This window comes from Tursiops truncatus, chromosome 11, assembly GCF_011762595.2.
Source record: "Tursiops truncatus isolate mTurTru1 chromosome 11, mTurTru1.mat.Y, whole genome shotgun sequence".
NCBI classification, from domain to species: Eukaryota; Metazoa; Chordata; class Mammalia; order Artiodactyla; family Delphinidae; genus Tursiops; species Tursiops truncatus.
The window spans coordinates 37648416-37668574 of record NC_047044.1 but is presented as its reverse complement, the minus strand read 5'-3'; the positions used below and the strand labels follow the sequence as shown (position 1 = coordinate 37668574).

The following is a 20159-nucleotide window of genomic DNA, read 5'->3' as shown; positions in this document are numbered from 1 at the left end:
TAATGAAAATGAGCCATCTTAATGAATTTCTTCATGCATCCAACAAGTATTTATTAAATGCTCATTATTATAGACACTATACTAGGTGCTAATTTTACTGTGATGACTGAAACATTCTCTGCCTTCATTCTAGTAAGATAGATGACTTTACTTTAAACCCTTTATTAACTTCGATGAAAGAAACAGAAAGAGACCCACAAATTGTGAATGTGAAACTATGCTCTGAGAACATTAGGCTATGTTCTTTTTTTTTTCCTTCCCTCCTTGGGCCTCGGGTGCAAAGAACAGAATTGGAGTTACCATAAGCTTTAATTTATGGCACATACTCATCATTGTCCACTGATCCATGAATGGCTTGCTCTTATTAATTTACTTTTACACATTAGCAAGCACTGACAAACCTCCTAATGAAACAAAAGCTAGGATCACAACCTGCAAGAATTAAAACTATGCCTCGCTCCCAGCCGCTCCCACCCACCCCCATATTCATTGCCTTGGATCTCCCAAATGAGATAAGTAGGGAAATAATGAAGGGATAGATAAATTGACCAATTAATCAGAAAACCCAGAAACAGATCCCTGTGTATAGCTTTTGGTATATTAATGTAATGGATCAAGGAGGAAATTATGGATTATTTAATAAATAAAGCTGGAAATATTTACCTTTATAGATGAAAAAAGAAAAAAAATGGATCCCTACCTCACACTATACAAAAATCAACTCTAGATAGTTTAAGGACATAAATTTTAAAAATAAAATCTTTACTTTTAGTAGAAATTATAGGTGAATATCTTTTAGACACTGCAGTAGGGAAATATTTCTGAGGTGAGATACCAAAATGGCATTGATTATTTAAAAAATGATTAATGTGAATATTTAAAATTTAACAATTTTAAGACATCTTAAAGACACGTTACAAAGTAGCTGAATATATTCACTATATACACCACCAGTAAAGAATTGATAACAAGAATATATTAAATATATATGTATACATACATATACAAAAGCACAAACTAGTAGAAAAATACATGAACAGATGTTTCACAGAAAAAGAAACATATTTCCAATAATCACAAGAAGGGATATTCAACAATTTAGTGATCGATTAAATGCAAATGATGACTGCAATGAGATCCATTTTAGTTATTCAACTGGTAGAAGTTTAAATGTCTCATATGCCAAGAGTTGGAGCTACTGTGAGTATGCACCTTCTATATTGCTTTCTGGGGTATAACTTAGAGCAACCAAGTTTAAAAACTGGCATTACCTCTTAAAGTTGAACATTTTTACACCTTATGAACCAGAAATTCCACATCTACATATATATCCAAGAGAAGTCTTAGTCATCTAATAAATAAATAAACGCATGTATGTTAATAGCCACACCAATGATCATAGTGAAAAGCTTGGAAACAACTCAGTGCTCTCCAATGGGAGAGTGAATTAATAAACATTTACACAATGGAATATCACACAACAGTCAAAACAAGTGAATCACAGCAACACACACACAAAGTTTGAATCTTAGCACTGATATTAAGTGAAAAAAAAATATCCCCAAAGATTTTGTTAGCATGATACCTTATAACATTTTAAACACATAAAATTAAAATAAATGTGTTTGAGGATTAAACACAGGCACTCAGACTATATAAAAATCAAGGAAATGATGCATACAAGATGTGGTGGTCAGTTTTTAACCCTAAGTCTTCTATGAAAGAAGAAAAGGAAGAAAAGAATGAAGAAGGGAAACAAAGAAGGGAGGGAGGAAGTTAAGTGCCTTGCATATATTTGAATTACAAGTGATACTAATTTCATTCCCTTTTCTATGTACAAATCACACTCAGGGATAACAGCAAGCTGGTTAAAAACGCCAGTTTGTAACTTAACATTCATTTTAGATGGCTTGTACAAATGGACTTGTCTACATGTGTTGACAATACTGAAGCAAGAAAAGGTTAAATGACTTGTTCACTGAGAGAAAAAAGTTATCATCCGTGGTGCCAAAAATAGAAGTTCTGATTTGCAGTCCTATGACCTCAACAGAAGACAGAATGTTCACTTTATCTGACTGATATAAAACACAGCTTCTCTGAGGGCTCTATTATTTTGAACTACTGTGTAAGTACATGTAATTACAAGCTTCTGGAAATATGTACTGTTTATTTTATCATTTGTAGTAGCAAATAGAAAGGCTAGAGCTGAGTATTTACCCAACAGTGATGCTAACAGCCTTCAGAGTCATTACAGACTATTTGTAAGGGTCTGTTTAGATACCTTTAAGATCAATGACCCATTAGTGCAATTATACTCTAAGATGGTTCCTGCCACACAGACCCTGTTCTTGCTACCAGAAAGTGATATGTTGATGTTATAAACACGCCTTACATTGTTAAAAATGTGTCTTCTCTCTGAAAAAGCTGCAGGAATAGAACTCTAACTATAGTTTACAAATTCTGTTTCCAGTGAGTGATGTAGTCATTTTGTTTTTGCAATTTCCTGTGATAAAATTATAGATTAGCTTCTCCGAAAAGCTCAATAAAATGAGTACACTTATTCTTTTATTATTTTTATCCGTTTAGAAATCTTCATAGTATCTGTCTTTCCCACCCCATTCATACAGTCTCACATAGTCATATATTCCTATCATGCATATATACTCAGCTTTACATAATTCCATGTAATCTACATAAAGAAAAACATTAAGGACTTCCCTGGTGGTGCAGTGGTTAAGAATCCGCCTGCTAATGTAGGGGACACAGGTTTGATCCCTGGTCTGGGAAGATCACACATGCTGCGGAGTAACTAAGCCTGTACGCCACAACTACTGAAGCCTGCGCGCCACAACTACTGAAGCCTGCGCACCTAGAGCCCATGCTCTGCAACAAGAGAAGCCACCACACAACAACAAGGAGTAGCCCTCACCCTCCGCAGCTAGAGAAAGCCCGTGCGTAGCAACGAAGACCCAACGCAGCAATAAATAAATAAAATAAATAAATATTTAAAAAGAAAATTACTTGCTGTGTAACTATGTATAAATTCATAGACTTGGAAGGACCTTAGAGTTAAAGATGAACTAGTCACGTAGTTACTGAACTGATACCATCATCCTTTATTAGAGAGTTTTCTTCAGTTTTTGAGGGATGGGGGTGGGAGGAGATATCATAGACCCTTTTGAGAATCTAATGAAGTTATGGTGTTATCCCAAGAAAATACATGTGTAAATGTTCATGTCTTTTTTTTCTTTTTTTTTTTGGCCTTTGACATTGAGTCATTTCACAAAGGATAATGTGACTCTTTTTCCGTAAAAATTAATGGCTGTTCCCTAGAAAATATAATTCCAAATTAAACAAATCATATAAAAAAGAAAACTTTGTGCCTGCTTAAAGTATGTTTCAATAAGAAGGCTGTTTTATTTGGTTTAGAAAAAGCTAATATTTGGAGTTATCTTTTACGTGGAAATATTTATGTCATTTTTAGTATCCAATCAATTAGAGTCTGGTTTCATAGCAGCAAGTGCTCAAAGCTGCAGCTCACATCACTTTCAATAGCAAAGTCAGTTAAACACTTTATCAGAGCAGAGTAGCCTTCTATTGACACCTGGGCTTTCTCTAATAGACTTCAAGTTGAATTCAGGTTCTACCAAATCCTTTATCCTCAAGTCAAATGATGTTATTTTTGAAAGGCTGGTGTCAACTATGCAGCCTCTGTCACCAAGGAATGACGTTTGAATCCTTTTTACATTTGAATCATCTAAGCAGAAGTAACCTTTAAAAGAGTTTTGCAGGCTTTCCAGTTGTTGTAGATCTTCCCCATGCATAAACTGACAAAGCTTTCTCCGTTTCAACTCCCTTTCCCTCACAGATATCCTTCTTTCAGCACTGTAAATGTCACAAATTTTCAGCTCTAAAATCTCTCCCTCCAAAATGGCAGCTGTTTCCAACAGCAACTGTACACAATCAGCAAATCTGGAATCTAGGGACTGGCCTCCTTCTTATGGCCTAACATCTCTACAATAAAATCTAGCCTCGAATGAACCTCTCGTCAATTTTTTCTAAGATATAGCAATCCTTTACTTAAAAAATAAACATATTGAAATCTCTGACCCAAGTTCAACCAAGAGCATTAACACATCTTCTGGAAAGCCAAGAAACTTTTGTCAGTAAAAAGAACACATTTTGCTCCATTCCTAAATAAAAACTTGAAAATATAGGTTGCAGGCTATAGCTGTGAAATTATTGGACCACTTTCCACAGAGCAGGCAAGGCATCTTTTAGGATTATTGTCAGAGTCCTTGACATTAATGCACCCTGATGTTGAAATTAATAAGTCTCTATGAAAAGTAGAATGTGTCTTCTTCACCACACTAATCAAGCTGGATGCTAGACCCAGAAACTCCATATGTACTCCTCATGTACACAAAGTATCAAGATTTTTCTTCCATTAGGAGTTTTGCTTAACAAAGAAACTTTTCACTGTTAGAACTTGGCCTTTAAAATATCCACGGGGTATCTCTCTCTCTCTCTCTCTCTCTCTCTCTCTCTCTCTCTCTCTCACACACACACACACACACACACACACACACACACACCAGGATATCATCATTCACAAGATAGATAAAAATCAGAACTTACTGAAACAATCATAGTTTTCACCCAACTGCATGCCAAGTGGGAATGGCACAGCTATATTTTCACCATAACTGGCTGCAAAATATTAGCAAAATATCAAAGTTCAGAAGTAGGTTATAGCAAGTGAACAGAGGCACTCTTAATTTTGTGTTGTTTTTCTCAGCAACCCACCAGTTCAAACATTTCTAGAGCGCATGATTTGATCAAGCTTTCTCCAATTATTTAATGGTTTCTTTTGCTTGGAAATGTGTCAAGACACACTGTGGCAAATATAAGTTTTAGTAAATTTTCACTTTTTAAAAATTGAGCTTTTTCTGTAGAAAACAAAAATTCTATATTCTGTGATGTATTTTCAGGATGCTCAGAAATAAGCTTTCTTGACTTCAGGCTCTTGTTGGCAGGAAACTTATCACACAAGAAACAGTCTGGCTTTTGTGCCCCATCACATTTAGCAATGCAAATAAAATCAAAGGAAGTGTAAGAGCCACCAAGCTTTCTTTTCTTTGTCATCTGCCAACTTAAGTTCAGTATGAACAGAAATATATGCATAAACATAATTTCAGATACATTTTTGTTAATTCTGACGAATGTAATGCTATTCTAAATGCCACTATATGACAAGGATGATAATTTTACAGAATGAATCCATGCCACTCTATCCATATTTAAAGTAAAACACTAAAAAACATAGTTTGCCATAAAATTTTTTGCACATAAAGAGAAGGAAATAAAAATAAATCTTATATATATTTGTTTTTTCCACACTTACAACATGAAGCCTATACATGACCTTAAGTTAAAAACTATTGTTCTAAAGTAATCCGAAATATGACCAAATGACCTCCGTTGTTATTATCTTCTCAACATATGACAAGGGTTCCAGATTCCTTACGATATTGGTTTATTCTAAAACCACTCCAGACTGTCAACATTTTTCTTAAAATGTGGATCTTCCTATTAAAAAAAAAAATTCTAGGGACTTCCCAGGTTGCACAGTGGATAGGAATCTGCCTGCCAATGCAGGGGACGCGGGTTCGATCCTTGGTCCTGGAAGATCCCACATGCCCTGGAGCAACTAAGCCTGTGCACCACAACTACTGAGCCTGAGCTCTAGAGCCCGCGAGCCACAACTACTGAAGCCCGCGCACCTAGAGCCCGTGCTCCACAACTAGAGAAGCCACCGCAGTGAGAAGCCTATGCACTGCAATGAAGAGTAGCCCCCGCTCGCCACAACTAGAGAAAAGTCCACGCACAGCAACTAAGACCAAATGCAGCCAAAAATAAATAAAATTAAAAAAAAAAAAGCAATCGTGTAAAAAAAAAATTCTACATTTGTTTGATTAATAACTAAAGAACTATTATTCTCTATAGTTGTAACTAATATTTCCATTAAAACATAGTAAAATTTTGTGTTGTCACTAAAACCACTAATTATTTCACCAAAATAGGTACAATTTCTTAACTAGTTACTCTTTTAGCTAGGCACTATATTAGTCAAGGTATTTTATACTTTTTATCTCATTTGATCTAGTATTCCCACCAGTCTCAGGAAGTTATTTTATGTAAAAAAAAAATAAAATAAAATAAACACAACCAAGATCATAGAGATTAAGTAACTTGCACAAGATCACATAATTAAATGGCCAAGCAAAACTTTGAATCCAGGTTATCTGAATCCATTGTCAATGCTCTTTCTAATTCCATGTAATGTTCTTCCTATCTTTCCATTATATATATATATATATATATATATTTTTTTTTTTTTTTTTTTTTTTTTGCATTATGCGGGCCTCTCACTGTTGTGGCCTCTCCCGTTGTGGAGCACAGGCTCCAGATGCGCAGGCTCAGCGGCCACGGCTCACGGGCCCAGCCGCTCCGTGGCATGTGGGATCTTCCCGGACCGGGGCACGAACCCGCGTCCCCTGCATCAGCAGGCACTCTCAACCACTGTGCCACCAGGGTAGCCCTTTCCATTATATTATAGTACATTATGCCATGATTAGCATCAACCAGCCTTCCTTCTTTCTTCCCTCCTCCCTTCTTTCCTCTTCCTTTCTCTTCCTTTTTTCCTCTCACTCTCCCTTCCTACAACTCTTCTTTCTCCATCTGTGTATCCTTGTTTCATCTCATCTTGTCGCTACTGACCCAAGGATATGTTTTCTTAAAGTAATTAGAAATCTATATGCTATTATACAACCAATCATTAGCTTTCTCATAAAGCTATTGCATTTGCCATCTGCGTTTCCATGCACAAAGTAGATTAAGATGCTGTACAAAACAGCATCAAGAATGAGCACTTGAGTCATAAAGTTATGGCCCATGAGACTGTGGAATTAGGATGCAATGGCTCAATTTATTTTAATGCATGACAGTGGGGCAATGAATATGTCTATTAGTCTTATGGGTTTTCTTAGATCTAGTCTATAGAAACTACCATTCTTATTCCCATCTGTTAACTATTTCCTGACTTACCAAAACACTGTACCCAGTAATAATTTGGGACTCTACTCTTTAATAATAATAGCATCCACTGATTGTGTAATTATTGGCTACCAGACTGTACTAGGAGGTTTTACATGTATGATCTCTAATTATCATAATCACCTCAAGGCTGATGGTATTACTCCCGCTATTAAAAACTGACGAAATTTTAGAGAGGTCAAAAATAAGTAGCTAAGTTGGGATTCGAACATTGGTAAACTTGACTACAGCACGGCTCTAATGACTTTGCTGCTCACTCTGATCTGACAAAACGTCTAGCAGTGACATTTTCCACATATTATGGTGGAAGGCATGGTGGTGATAATTCTCAATCTATACATCCCTCCAAAAAAAAAAAAAAACTCATTGGAAACTAAGAGCACTTAAATGGCAGACTGGGGGGCTTCCCTGGTTGCGCAGTGGTTGAGAGTCCACCTGCCGATGCAGGGGACACGGGTTCGTGCCCCAGTCCAGGAGGATCCCACATGCCGTGGAGCGGCTGGGCCCGTGAGCCATGGCCGCTGAGCCTGAGCGTCCGGAGCCTGTGCTCCGCAGCAGGAGAGGCCACAACGGTGAGAGGCCTGCGTATCGCCAAAAAAAAAAAAAAAAAAAAAAAATAGCAGACTGATACATTCCAACTATTTCTTCTATGTTGATTATACCTTCAAGTCTATAAAGCAAAGAAAAACCTTCATAAAGAAATCGTGTGAGGGCTTCCCTCGCGGCGTAGTGGTTGAGAGTCCACCGGCCGATGCAGGGGACACGGGTTCGTGCCCCGGTCTGGGAAGATCCCACATGCCGCGGAGCGGCTGGTCCCGTGAGCCATGACCGCTGAGCCTGCGCGTCCGGAGCCTGTGCTCCGCAACGGAAGAGGCCACAACAGTGAGAGGCCCGCGTACCGCAAAAAAAAAAAAAAAAAGAAATGGTGTGAGACTTAGATGGGGTGGGAGGTAGTGATGGAGGGTTAATGAGCTCCATCCTAAGGAAGAAAAAAAAGAGTAGGAGCAAATGGGAGATAAGCTAGAAGCAAATGCAATCTATGACCAAAGTGTCTCAACATTTAAAAATTTATGAGCCATCTAATGGGCACTGGTACACTAGATCAGATAATAATTTCACATAGTTTTAAAAAGATTTATCACAGTTTACTAAAAACACAACATAGTTTTAAAAAATTAATTTTGTTTTATAGCAGTAAAAGGGTTGATACTGCTTATAACCTTTTTCCAAGGTAAATTTGGCTTGATGACTATTTTATTTTTTTTAGCTATGAAAATGGAGACGCATGATTTAATAGAAAACATATTTGAGTTTGATGACTATTTTAGTATCAATCAGGATGGCTTGAGTTTTGCTGTGGTACCATAACCCCAACATCTTGGGGGCTTAAAGTAACAAAGGTTTACTGCTTGCTGATCCTACATGTTCATTAAGAGTTAGCTAGGGCTTCCCTGGTGGCGCAGTGGTTGAGAGTCCGCCTGCCGATGCAGGGGACAGGGGTTCGTGCCCCGGTCCGGGAAGATCCCACATGCCGCAGCGGCTGGGCCTGTGAGCCATGGCCGCTGAGCCTGCGCGTCCGGAGCCTGTGCGCCGCAACGGGAGAGGCCACAACAGTGAGAGGCCCGTGTACCGCAAAAAAAAAAAAAAAAGAGTTAGCTAAAGCCTGCATTTCTCATTTTCCCACTCTGTAATCCAGGCTGATAGATCATTTATCAAATAAAACATCACTAGTCATATGAAAAGGAAAGGGAACATAGCAAATACTGCACTGACTCAAAGGTTTCCATGAGGAAGTGGCAAGCACCCTTCCACTCACATTTCCTTAGTCAAAGCAGTTGTCATAACCACATGTAGCTGAAGGGAGGATGGAGAAGTCCAACTGTAATATGTCCTAAGAAGGAGAGGAGAATTGGAATATTTTTCAATAATCCACTATCACAGAATGATAGCTTCTAGGTAGAGTTGGTTTTATTTTCTTATTGTATAGTTCTATTGTATTAGAAAATACTAGCACACACCATCTGGTGATCGGCCAAGGAAGGTAGTCTGGGGTAACTATGTCATTCAGTTCTGTATATTTTGTTCAAATATGCAAGCGACAGGCATAAGTGTAGGAGTAAGTCCACACCACGGTCGGCTCTCAGCAGCACAGCATACACCAGATCAGTGAGCATATCACTCTGGAAAGCAGGAAGCCTGAAGGCTTTAAAACTTGGAAGATAATGATAGTAAATAGATGGCTAATTCTGTTTGTTCATGGGTTGTTTTTTTTTTAACATTTTAGTTTCAGAAGGAATTTTTTGGTATTCTGTTGCAGAAATTGGATTTTCTCTTAAAATATGACCATTCAATATACTATTGATTTCTTACTCTGAAGCACAAGAATATAAAGTGTTGGGAAAAAGTCCATCTTTTGGCAATTGAGCTATCTGAACGGCAACTTAATTCTCTTAGGAAATTCTCTTCTCCAAAAATCAACATTTTATAATCCTTTTATTTCAACCCTTATTTTTCCTTATATTTTAATTTATAAGTTTGCGTCATTCAAGCTAATTAATACAGTGATGAACTAAAACTTGAAGAAGCCACTTAAAGGGCAGAGATGATTTTTACTGGGAATCAGTAGCATAGATTTTTAAAGTTCATCTCTCATTCAAAACTTTGTGTGAACTTTCTTTTGTCAACCGGTACCTCTCACTTTGGAAAAGCAGCATCACCTGTCACCCCATTTCTCTGCCATGTACTCCGAAATTACTTGCACCGAATAGGTACAATTGAATTATTAATCAGGTCTTGTTAAGATCACTGAGGAAAAAAACACAAGCAAGGTAAGTACTGCCAACGACCATCTGTATTCTGTGAGTAAAGCTGGGTGTGGATTGTCATTCAAGTGCACTCATTTATTAATAGATCAATGACTTTCTTAGTTGTATACATAGATGGTCTCATTTCAGTACTGATCTCAACAAAACTTTTTCAGTCTTTGTTACAGAGTACAGAAAAAGTTAAGTAGAGAAAACACCTCATCTCTTTTAATCATCCACATTAAAAAACAAAATAAAATTTCATGAAACTATTCTTCCCATATAAGTGCTGCACATACGCCAGAAGCTGATTCGGTGGTTTCACCCAAATGTAAAGCAAAATATGGGATTGCCTCAACATGAAACAATAACTACTGTCACACATGTATATGGCAAAAACAAAACCGGCAATAGCTTGTCCTGCTTTCTTTTAAAGCATAATTTGGGCTTTACAGTCTTGTTGGCAGTGGTGTAACCTGCACCTGTTTTTGCTCTGGTAAGTGCAACTAAGAAGGGTGCCTCTGTAGTTCTTGTTCTTTTCTCCAACAGTCCTGACAACATTTATAACTTTCACACTGGAAAGTATTTACTGGCAAATATTTCTGAAAAGCCAAATAATTTAACCACAGAAATTCTGAGCATTATTTGAATAAGAAACCAAAAGTTCAAAGGTTTCATGCCAGCATGACAGGCAGTACCCAAGAGACCGGGAGTGAAATTAGATGTTATTTTCAGGTATTCATCATCTTACATCATCGTACTTCCTAGTTGTACTTTATTGGCTTGTGGATTCACCTGTCTGGCAAACTGTATTCATATTTTATATTTTTATTGAACAAATTTTCATTAGATGGATTTGCAATATTATTCAATGATTCAGAATTTTTGTATACATATAGGCTTTACACTTTTATCATTACTTCCCACAGTTAGTGTAAAACAACCCCATAAGAATAATAAAAATCCCAGACGTAACAAATATAAACAATACTATGCAACTGGTATGAAATGTTAGCCAAGATGAAGGGACCAAATCAATTTCTATATAACATGTATTGCCTTTTTTTTTTTATTATTTTTTTAACATGTATTGCCTTTAAGAACAAAATTATTACTAAGGACGGTGCTGTGAACATAAAATTAATCTTAGTCCAAGTTTATAAAATGTAAGGTAGATAAATTATATCTCTTTTTCCCCTCTGAAATTTTTGGACTGCTTATAGATCAGTTATAGATTTGCATGGACCACTAATGATAAACATATCACACTTTACCACAGAGTTTGTAAGATATATTTATAATGCCTATACAATGTCTCTTTTCATTTTTTTCTTACTCCCATCCTCTTTTTCCTTACCAAGGTCTTTAAAGAAGAAGGCCTGTGTGTTTATGTGAACAGATATCTACATTGCATTTACATCTCCAGCATCAGCTTCTCCCCTAAGCTTCAGACTTAGATACCTGCCAGACATCTCTACGTGGATGCCTGAAAAGGACCGTCAATTTACTATGCCCAGAACAGAGCTCTTGTATAGTCTTATCCAAATCTGGTCCACCTCCAGAGATTCCCACCTCATTATATCACCACTGATCCGATTGTTCAAGTCCAAACCTAAGAATCCATTGAGACGCCTCTCTCTCATCATATATCCAATATGTCAATGCTTATTGTCTTTATTCTCAAAAACATACATATTGAACTTGACAACTCCCCACTACGTGCACTGCTGTCACTTTGGTCCAGGCTGCCATCATCTCATCTCTTACGTGACCTACTCCTTACCTTATTACTGGTCTCTCTTATTTCTACTCTTGCACAGACACTTGTATTCTCTAAGTAGTCAGAGGAACATTTTTAAAAAGCTAATCAGGTGAGGTAAAATTCTCCAAGGGCTTCCTATCATGCTTAGGATAGAGTCCAGTGTTCTCACCATGGCCTGCGAGGCCTTGTGTGATCTGCTCTCCAGCTGCCTCTAGGAAGCCTACCTTCCTTATTTCACTGTTCCTTCCATGGACTGAGATAATTCTTGCCTCTGTGTTTTTTCACTTGTGATTTCTTCTGCCTGGAACACTATACCCCCTGATACCTGTGTGACTTGTTCCTTCAATTAGGTTATTTTCTGACCACGCTAATTTAATAGAGCCCTACCCGTACTCCCTTAATCCTGTTTTATTTCTCTCCATAGTCTTGTCACTTTCTGATATTGTATTATATATTTATTTATCATCATTTTCTCACTGGAATGTAAGTTCCATAAAAGTAGAGACTTTGCACTGATCACAAGCCAAACTCCCAGTGAGCAGAGAGAGATTCGATGGTTCCTATTCTTTAGTTAGTTCTGTGGAAATAGAAAGGTGATAGGATATCTAAGATGAAAAGTCAGCCACCAAATCTCAGGGGAGCAGCACTCTGTGAAAGATAGGGGACTTAGCCTTAGTCTACAGAGTGACTACAGGAGGCCTGTGGAGTTTCTTCATATCTTATACCTTTCCCACTGAGCAGCTGATAGCCGAGAATTCATACACTTTGAGGAATTTTCTTTCAGTCTTCGGTCAAATTCATCAATTAACGCTTAGAGATGGGGGACTTCCCTGGTGGCGCAGTGGTTAAGAATCTGCCTGCCAATGCAGGGGACATGGGTTCAAGCTCTGGTCTGGGAAGATTCCACATGCCGCGGAGCAACTAAGCCCGTGCACCACAACTACTGAGCCTGCACTCTAGAGCTCTCAAGCCACAACTACTGAGCCTGTGTGCCACAAGTACTGAAGCCCGTGCACCTAGAGCCCGTGCTCCACAACAAGAGAAGCCACCGCGTGAGAAGCCCGTGCACCGCAACGAAGAGTAGCCCCCGCTCACTGCAACCAGAGAAAGCCTGCGTGCAACAACGAAGACCCAACACAGCCAAAATAAATAAATAAATAAATTTAAAAAAAAAGCTTAGAGATAGAATTATGGTTTTTCCTTAAGCTGCGTTCATTATAAACAAAAATTAAGTAGTTAACGCCTTCACTTAATAAAGATTTAGCACAAGCACAGTCTAAGTCAAATCCCAGCAAAATCCAAATATTAACCTCATTGGGTAGGCTATGGCTTACATATGTAGTGAGAGAGGTCTTGTGTGTCTCTGCCTTAGGCACTTGAGGTTTTTTCACTTAGTGACAACCCATAAACTAGCACTGTTGAGGCACAGAGTATGTGTTACCCACAAGTAGAGTTGCAAAGAGGAAGGGAGGCTGATACAAGCATTCCTTGAGAGGTGCATGCCCTCTGCTACAACAAACTCTCCTGGCAGTCACTGGGTTCAGCTGGCTTTGGAGAGGATGACAGTACTTAATTCACTACTGGGGACTTCTAGCAGGACAAATATGTTGGATATATGCACTTTAAGTGCTAATTAATGAATTATTATTTAGTACCTGATAGGGAAGGGGTGATGGGCTTACTGAATAAAACAATGTAGTGTATATATCTTAAGTGTACATCTTGTAACCAGTGAAATACATTAATTGATTAGTCAATTCCACCACCAGTCAATAAAAAATTCAAACAGTCATTTTAAACACACTTGTTTCACCTCAGGCTTCTTGAAACTGTTAACCAGGAAAGCATTATAAAGATTTGTTGAAGGGCATATCAGCCTGTTCAATTTCCCCTTATTGCACTAGACAGTAATGTCTGGATAACTATAACTTTAGTCAGTAGGAGGTTACTCTTTCAGATTTACCTGAGGAAGATTTAGCTGAGTGTTCTTTTAAGAAAAGCTCAGTCCCCATTAATTATGACTATTTCTACCTGAATTTCCAGATGACTTCATGTGACTACTAAATAGTTTAGACTACACGCCAGAGTCCCCTGCTGAGGCAGTCACTTCATTGGTACCATAAGATCAACATTTGGTTTTATATGAATGCATAAATCCTAACTGAATCTAATTTTGGAATTTAGCAGACTAAATTATTTTTATCATCTGTCCAAGCAGTTAGAAAGCTAAGATGCAGTTACAATCTTAACTATTTCAACTGTTTGTGTGGAAAAGACATGTTTTCTGTTCAGAAGACATATGGCAGAATATAGTTATTAAAATCTTAGTCTCATACCTCTCGAATAGCAGTACAAAACTCACTCTGGAGCACTTTTTTGAGGGACTGTAGCTTGTGCACTGGTACTTCTCCAGATTCCTGCAGTTTTTCCAGTAATTCAATTGCTCTGGCAACATCTGAATGAAAAAAAAAAAAAATCAAAATGGAGAGACATGGAGTAAACTGAATCTCATCACCAAAGTACCATCATTTCAGTGACAATGAAAACAGTGACAAAGAAAAGTAAGTGGAATTAATTGCAAAATGAGAATTTACAATTCATAGCTTATTGATCTCATCTTTTGATAAAAGGTCATTTAAATCTATTCCACACAACTTGTCACTTAATACATCTTCCTTAATGGCATTTCTCATAAGTTATTTCTTGTCACACAAATTAGTCTGAATACTCTTTCAGGAAAGAAGAGCAGGAAGCATGTCTTTTGTATATTCTGATACCCCAATAACCAAATGAACCCTGTTAATTTTACCTCTGAGATGCTTTTTTCAGGTTTTCTTTTCGCATTCCACATTTATCACACCTGCATTTTTACAGTTATTAGTATGACGATTTGATTAATGTGCATCTTCTCCACTTGTCGATAAACTCCTTGAGGGTAAGAACTTAATTGGGTTTATTCATCACTGCAGCCCCAGAGTCTGGTGTAATTTATGTGGTTAACACCAGGCTACGGTCATTTAAGTTTTAAGGCCCCCCCTGTATCTTGGGAACAATTAAATTATACTAAGGATAACCAGCTTAATAATGCTAGGAAATTGGGCCGTATGGACAGTGCCAATATATAATTTCCCTGGAAGATAAGGACCAGTAGAGAACAGACTAAGTCAGATGACCTGGGGGTATACTGGGCTGCACCTAATGGAAGAATAAAATTCTTACTTATGACTTCAATAATACTGCTAGCTATGTTATTCACACTTTGCCTGTTTTACCAGATTGTTGTTTCTTGCATTACCAAATGTGTCAATGAGCCTCTGACAAAAATATATAGCTCTATATGAGATCGATGATTGTAACAGTGTAACTCCAGATATGGCAAGATGCAACAAGAGGGGATTTTTTCCTGGACTGCAACAGACTAGTAAGACAGACGGTCCAGAGACTTTTGGCTACGTTAATAAGGTCTAGTCCAATAGTAGCACATAGAGTGGCCTACCAACAAAATCTTCGTCAGACCTGGGAATGAGCATTCCTAGCACTGTGGGACAAAATGGTCACGAAATACCTCTCAAACCATGGTCGAATTTATGACAGTGAGGGGGCCCTGTCACCTACAAACTGGCACTTGCCATCTACCTCCACAAGGATCAAATTATGAGCTGCTGCAGCTGCTGACCTTCAACACCCCCTAAAAGGAGTTCAAGGTGGAGGTCGATAATGAGGCCCTCTGTGCTTTGGGAAAAACTGGCAGAACAGGTCTTTAGATAGTTAGATATTTTCAGGAGAAGATTTTATGAGCCCAGTTCTTGCATTCCCTCGTATCTAGAAAAGCACTAAAATCCTTCATGGTGGTGTCTGCTCCTCGTGACTAGCAGTAATTTTCACAGGACCAGCAGAAACCTTCTCCAAAAAGTAAGAGCTTGATTGCATGTACTCCCCCTCCATGAAAATCACATATACATTGACCTTCCCTCAGACCTCTTTGGAGCAGTTTCTCAGAACTATGTGGAATGCTGTCTCCCGGGCTATAGTCCTCATTTTGCCCCAAATAAAACTTACACACACACACACACACACACACACACACACACACACACACACACACGTTAATATATCAAGAAACACAGTCTCTTATAGCCATAGCTTTAAAATTCCCAGGATGGTCTTGTATTGCCAAAAGAAAATGATATGATGAAGGCTATTTTAAAAATACTTATGGTGGAGCTTCCCTGGTGGCGCAGCGGTTGAGAGTCCGCCTGCCGATGCAGGGGACACGGGTTCGTGCCCCGGTCCGGGAAGATCCCACATGCTGCGGAGCGCCTGGGCCCGTGAGCCATGGCCGCTGAGCCTGCGCATCCGGAGCCTGTGCTCCGCAAGGGGAGAGGCCACAGCAGTGAGAGGCCCGCGTACCGCAAAAAAATAATAATAATAATACTTATGGTGATCTCTTCTACCTCTCTTGCTGTAGTCAATAACTCACTGAAAAGTCACTTAGGCATTTATGTATAGAACAGAGATTTTCAATTCCTAAGTGATGAACTCCAGAAAGTATCCCGTATCCCTGCCATCAGATTATAAATTCATCCATCCATCCATCCCTCAATTTGTGTTCCTATTAAACTTGGCACTAGCTTAACAAGACACACTTCTGCATTCACAGCTAAATGAGAAAAAAACATAACAGTATAGCTACCTATAATAAAATTTCTACCACCTCTGAATTAGGGTGGGGTTGGTATAGGTTTATGTATCTAACCAAAGAAAATAACCAAAAAGTAACTTTAATGGACGCTCTCCTTTGACGTACTGCCAACTGATTGCCAATCTTAGCCCAAGGAAGCATAAATCCTGAAATCAGTAAGACACTGCCAGTTTCAAAAGTCTGTCCTTTGTTACATAAACTGAAAGTCAATATAGTCAACTGTACCACACCAGCCACATCCACAATCAGTAAGATACCAAGCTAAGAATTGTATGCATTTCTAACTGCATGAAAGACTCTAGATGCCAACAGGCACTTGGAACTCTCAACATGTTTAAAACTGTGCTCATCATATTTTTTTCCTGAAATTAGCTCTTCTCTTCTTATATTCCATATTTCTATTAATAGCATCTCCATCCAGCCTGTCTTCCAAGCTAGACCATGGCATCATCTTTCAGATTCACCCCCACATGCAATTAGTCAGTAAGTGCTGCAGGTTCTATCTCAAAATGCCTTTTGAATGGAAACCCTTTGCTTCATTACTTCTCTCCTGAGGTACTGGAACATGTCCGAACTGTTCTTTAAGTGGCTTTTCTTTTACAGTCCACTGTCCACTCTGCTCCCAGAGTGATAAATCTCATTATTATACTCTCTTGCATAAAACCTTCTCTGGCTTCCTACTGCCTAAAGGGTGAAATTCGGACCACTTAGGGCTACATACAAAGCCCTTAACAACCAACCTCTTATGACTCATCTCTAGAAACCTCCTCCTGCCCATTCTATACGTTGACCATCCAAAATTTTCACTATTCTAGGACACGCCACAGGAACACCATGTCTCTGTGACTTTGTACATATCATCCCCTGTTCCTGGAATGCAATTAATTTATTCATCCAATAGTGCCAGGCATGGGAGACACTGTGGTAATAGAGACAGAGGGGTGCTCTTGCTTTCATGGCATTTATAGGTCTGACGGATCACAGATACTCAACAGAGGGGGCATGAGCTATAAAAGCAGCTCTACAGGCTAGTACATGGATGTCTAACCAAGACATTTATCATCATCCAGGAGGTCAGGGAGGAGCTCTTTGTGAAAATAACAGCTAAGCACAGCCCTGGGTAGGAGGTACAGGTGAGGACAAGGAGAAAAAAAGTTCCAGGCAAATAAGTGCGGATTGAAGTCTTACCAAGAGAGTGTGGGGCATTCACAGAACTGAGAGTTCAGTATGGCTGAAGTTGAAACCAGGCCAAGAGTAGCAAGAGATGCAGCAGAGAGAAATCATATCATGGAGGGTGTGTTAGGTCATGTAGGGAAGACTTGGCTTAAATAGCATCTCCTTAGGCATGTCTTCCCTGACCCTCCAAGGCAGATTTAGTTGCTATCATAGCCATGATCCCACAGTCCTTTGTTCACTTATCCACTGTAATAATTACTACTCTCTGCTATAGCTCGTTTTGCATATATGTCTCCATCCTTCACCCTTGCAAATATATTAGCTTCTTGAGGTCAGGAACAGTATCTTATTTGTTATTGTATCCATAGTTCAGTGAGGAGTACTTGACAGATATTAGGTGTTTATATTTGTTGAATGAATGATGGATTAATTAATGAGACTAGCTAGGAAGGCAGGGGTTAGAGGTCTATGTCTAGGTGGACATATAACTAACTTCTCCTGAGACGAAACCTCCAGATCACTATCAGCCGTGATCAAGACTGGCTTGGGTCTGGTGTGGGGGGAAAGGACTCAAGCCTGAATCCATAGGCTAAAGGGTATCACGTGACTGAACTAGAAGAAGTTCAGAAAAGCTGAAAGTGACTATTCAGGAGTCCTCACCCTGGACTGCACTTTAAAATTACCTGGAATACATTTTAAAATTATTTATTTATTCCCCCATTTTATTGAGATATAATTGACATATAACACTGTATTAGTTTAAGCGTACAACATAATGATTTGATATATGTATACAGCAAAATGATTACCACAATAAGTTATTAATGCCTGAGACTCACCCCAAATGAATTAAACCAGAATATATGGAACAGTGGTTCTCAACCTTGGCTGCAGACTGGAACCACCTGGGGAGCTTTAAAGCCCTTGGATAGCTGGGTCTCACCCCAGAGATTCCAGTGAGATTGGCCTAGGGGGAGGCCTAGGCATTAGGCTTTTGAGAGCCCTCAAGGTGATGCTGAAGTGCAGCCATGGTTGAGAACCACTGGTCTAGTTGGCATGGGTAGTTTTATAGCCCTATTTAATTCAAATGTGCATGCAGGGTTAAGCACCTCTGCTACAAATCAATGGTTCTAAAACATGAGTGTGCCTAAGAATTACCTGCGGAAATGTATTAAAATGTAGGTTCCTGACCCCTCACCCCCACTTGAGGGAGGTTGATTCAGGAGCTATGAGGATAAGGCCCAGGAATTTGCCTTTTAAACAAATGATTCAAGTGATTCTAAAGTAGTTTCACAGACCCCATTTCAAGAGATAGTGAACAAAATGATGGTTCAGGTTTCTTTCAGCCCCAGCATTCCAGAAACACTTGCATTTTCTATTATTCTTTGATACCCTGTAGAACAGGATACTGAATGGGATTCTTCTGGGAGTCTCAGAATTATTGACAAAAGTCCATGAATGAAAGTAATTAGTGTTAAGTACCAGCCCCATCCTGAAACAATGCTCCTAGCAAAGGCCGCTCACCTGGATCACCTGTGGAGTTTTAAAACCAGCCTGCTTCCCCAGACCAATTATTCAAAATCTCTAAGTGTGAGATCCAGTCATGAGGTTTTGTTTGTTTCTTTGTTCTTAAGCTTCCAGATGATTCCTATGACCATCCAAAGTTGAGATATAAAGTTCAAAAAAGAGCGATCAAAGAAATTAGACACTATCCACCATATTAAGACTTATTCAAAGCTGGGCCGGTCCTGTTATGTAATGTAATACCATAGGCCGTTTAAGAGGTAACTGTGGGATTTCCCTGGTGGCGCAGTGGTTAAGAATCCGCCTGCTAACGCAGGGGACACAGGTTCAAGCCCTGGTGCGGGAAGATCCCACATGCCATGGAGCAACTAAGCCTGTGTGCCACAACTACTGAGCCTGGGCTCTAGAGCCTGCGAGCCACAACTCCTGAAGCCCGCATTCCTAGAGCCCAAGCTCCTGCAACAAGAGAAGCCACTGCAGTGAGAAGCCCATGCACCGCAACGAAGAGTAGCCCCCACTCGCCGCAACTAGAGAAAGCCCACACGCAGCAACGAAGACCCAACACGGCCAAAAATAAATAAACTGATTTAAAAAAAAAGATTTAATTGTGAGATGAAAGAAAATTCATGAAAAATTGTTAAGTCATTAACTTTGGACAGAATACTAGGTCTTTTGCTTCTCTTCCATTAACCAAGCGAGGAGTGTTCCAAATAGAACCAATTGTAGCCATTGGGGGTTGCCTGCAGAGGGAGACTAGAATCCCTTTCCTGGTGACACAGGCAGCAGACATGGTGATCTGCCTGCCCTCTGCCTATCTGATCAGAGGGAGAGATCTGGAGAGCAGTGGCACTAGAGCATGAACCATCTTGCTGGCATCTATCCACGGAAATCTAGCAGTATGAGGTCATGGGGTATGTGGCAGTTGGTAAAAGCCAAAAGAAGTCTAAAAACTGTGAGTGAGTGAGATCAGGTCCCTCCAGCCCAGGTCTGGCTGGTGCTGCAAAGATGTGGTGAGTGATAAATTGGATGTTAGACTGGAGCTTAAAATGAAATTCTGATTCCCTTTAGCTCTGCA

General features: G+C 39.2%; 1 protein-coding gene across 8 annotated transcripts in view; it reads right to left on the bottom strand.

Annotated features, from left to right (window-relative positions):
- Positions 1–20159, bottom strand: part of LIN7A (lin-7 homolog A, crumbs cell polarity complex component) — a 394724-nt gene that overhangs the window by 231748 nt on the left and 142817 nt on the right. For 6 of the 8 annotated variants that reach the window (XM_033866291.2, XM_019952195.3, XM_073788376.1 and 3 more), the window contains one exon: positions 14019–14137. In XM_033866291.2, the coding sequence (XP_033722182.1) occupies positions 14019–14137 (119 nt within the window). Of the gene's footprint in view, positions 1–4638; positions 4711–8932; positions 9008–14018; positions 14138–20159 lie in introns of all 8 variants that reach the window. The other 2 variants (XM_019952199.3, XM_033866295.2) reach the window with 2 other exon arrangements.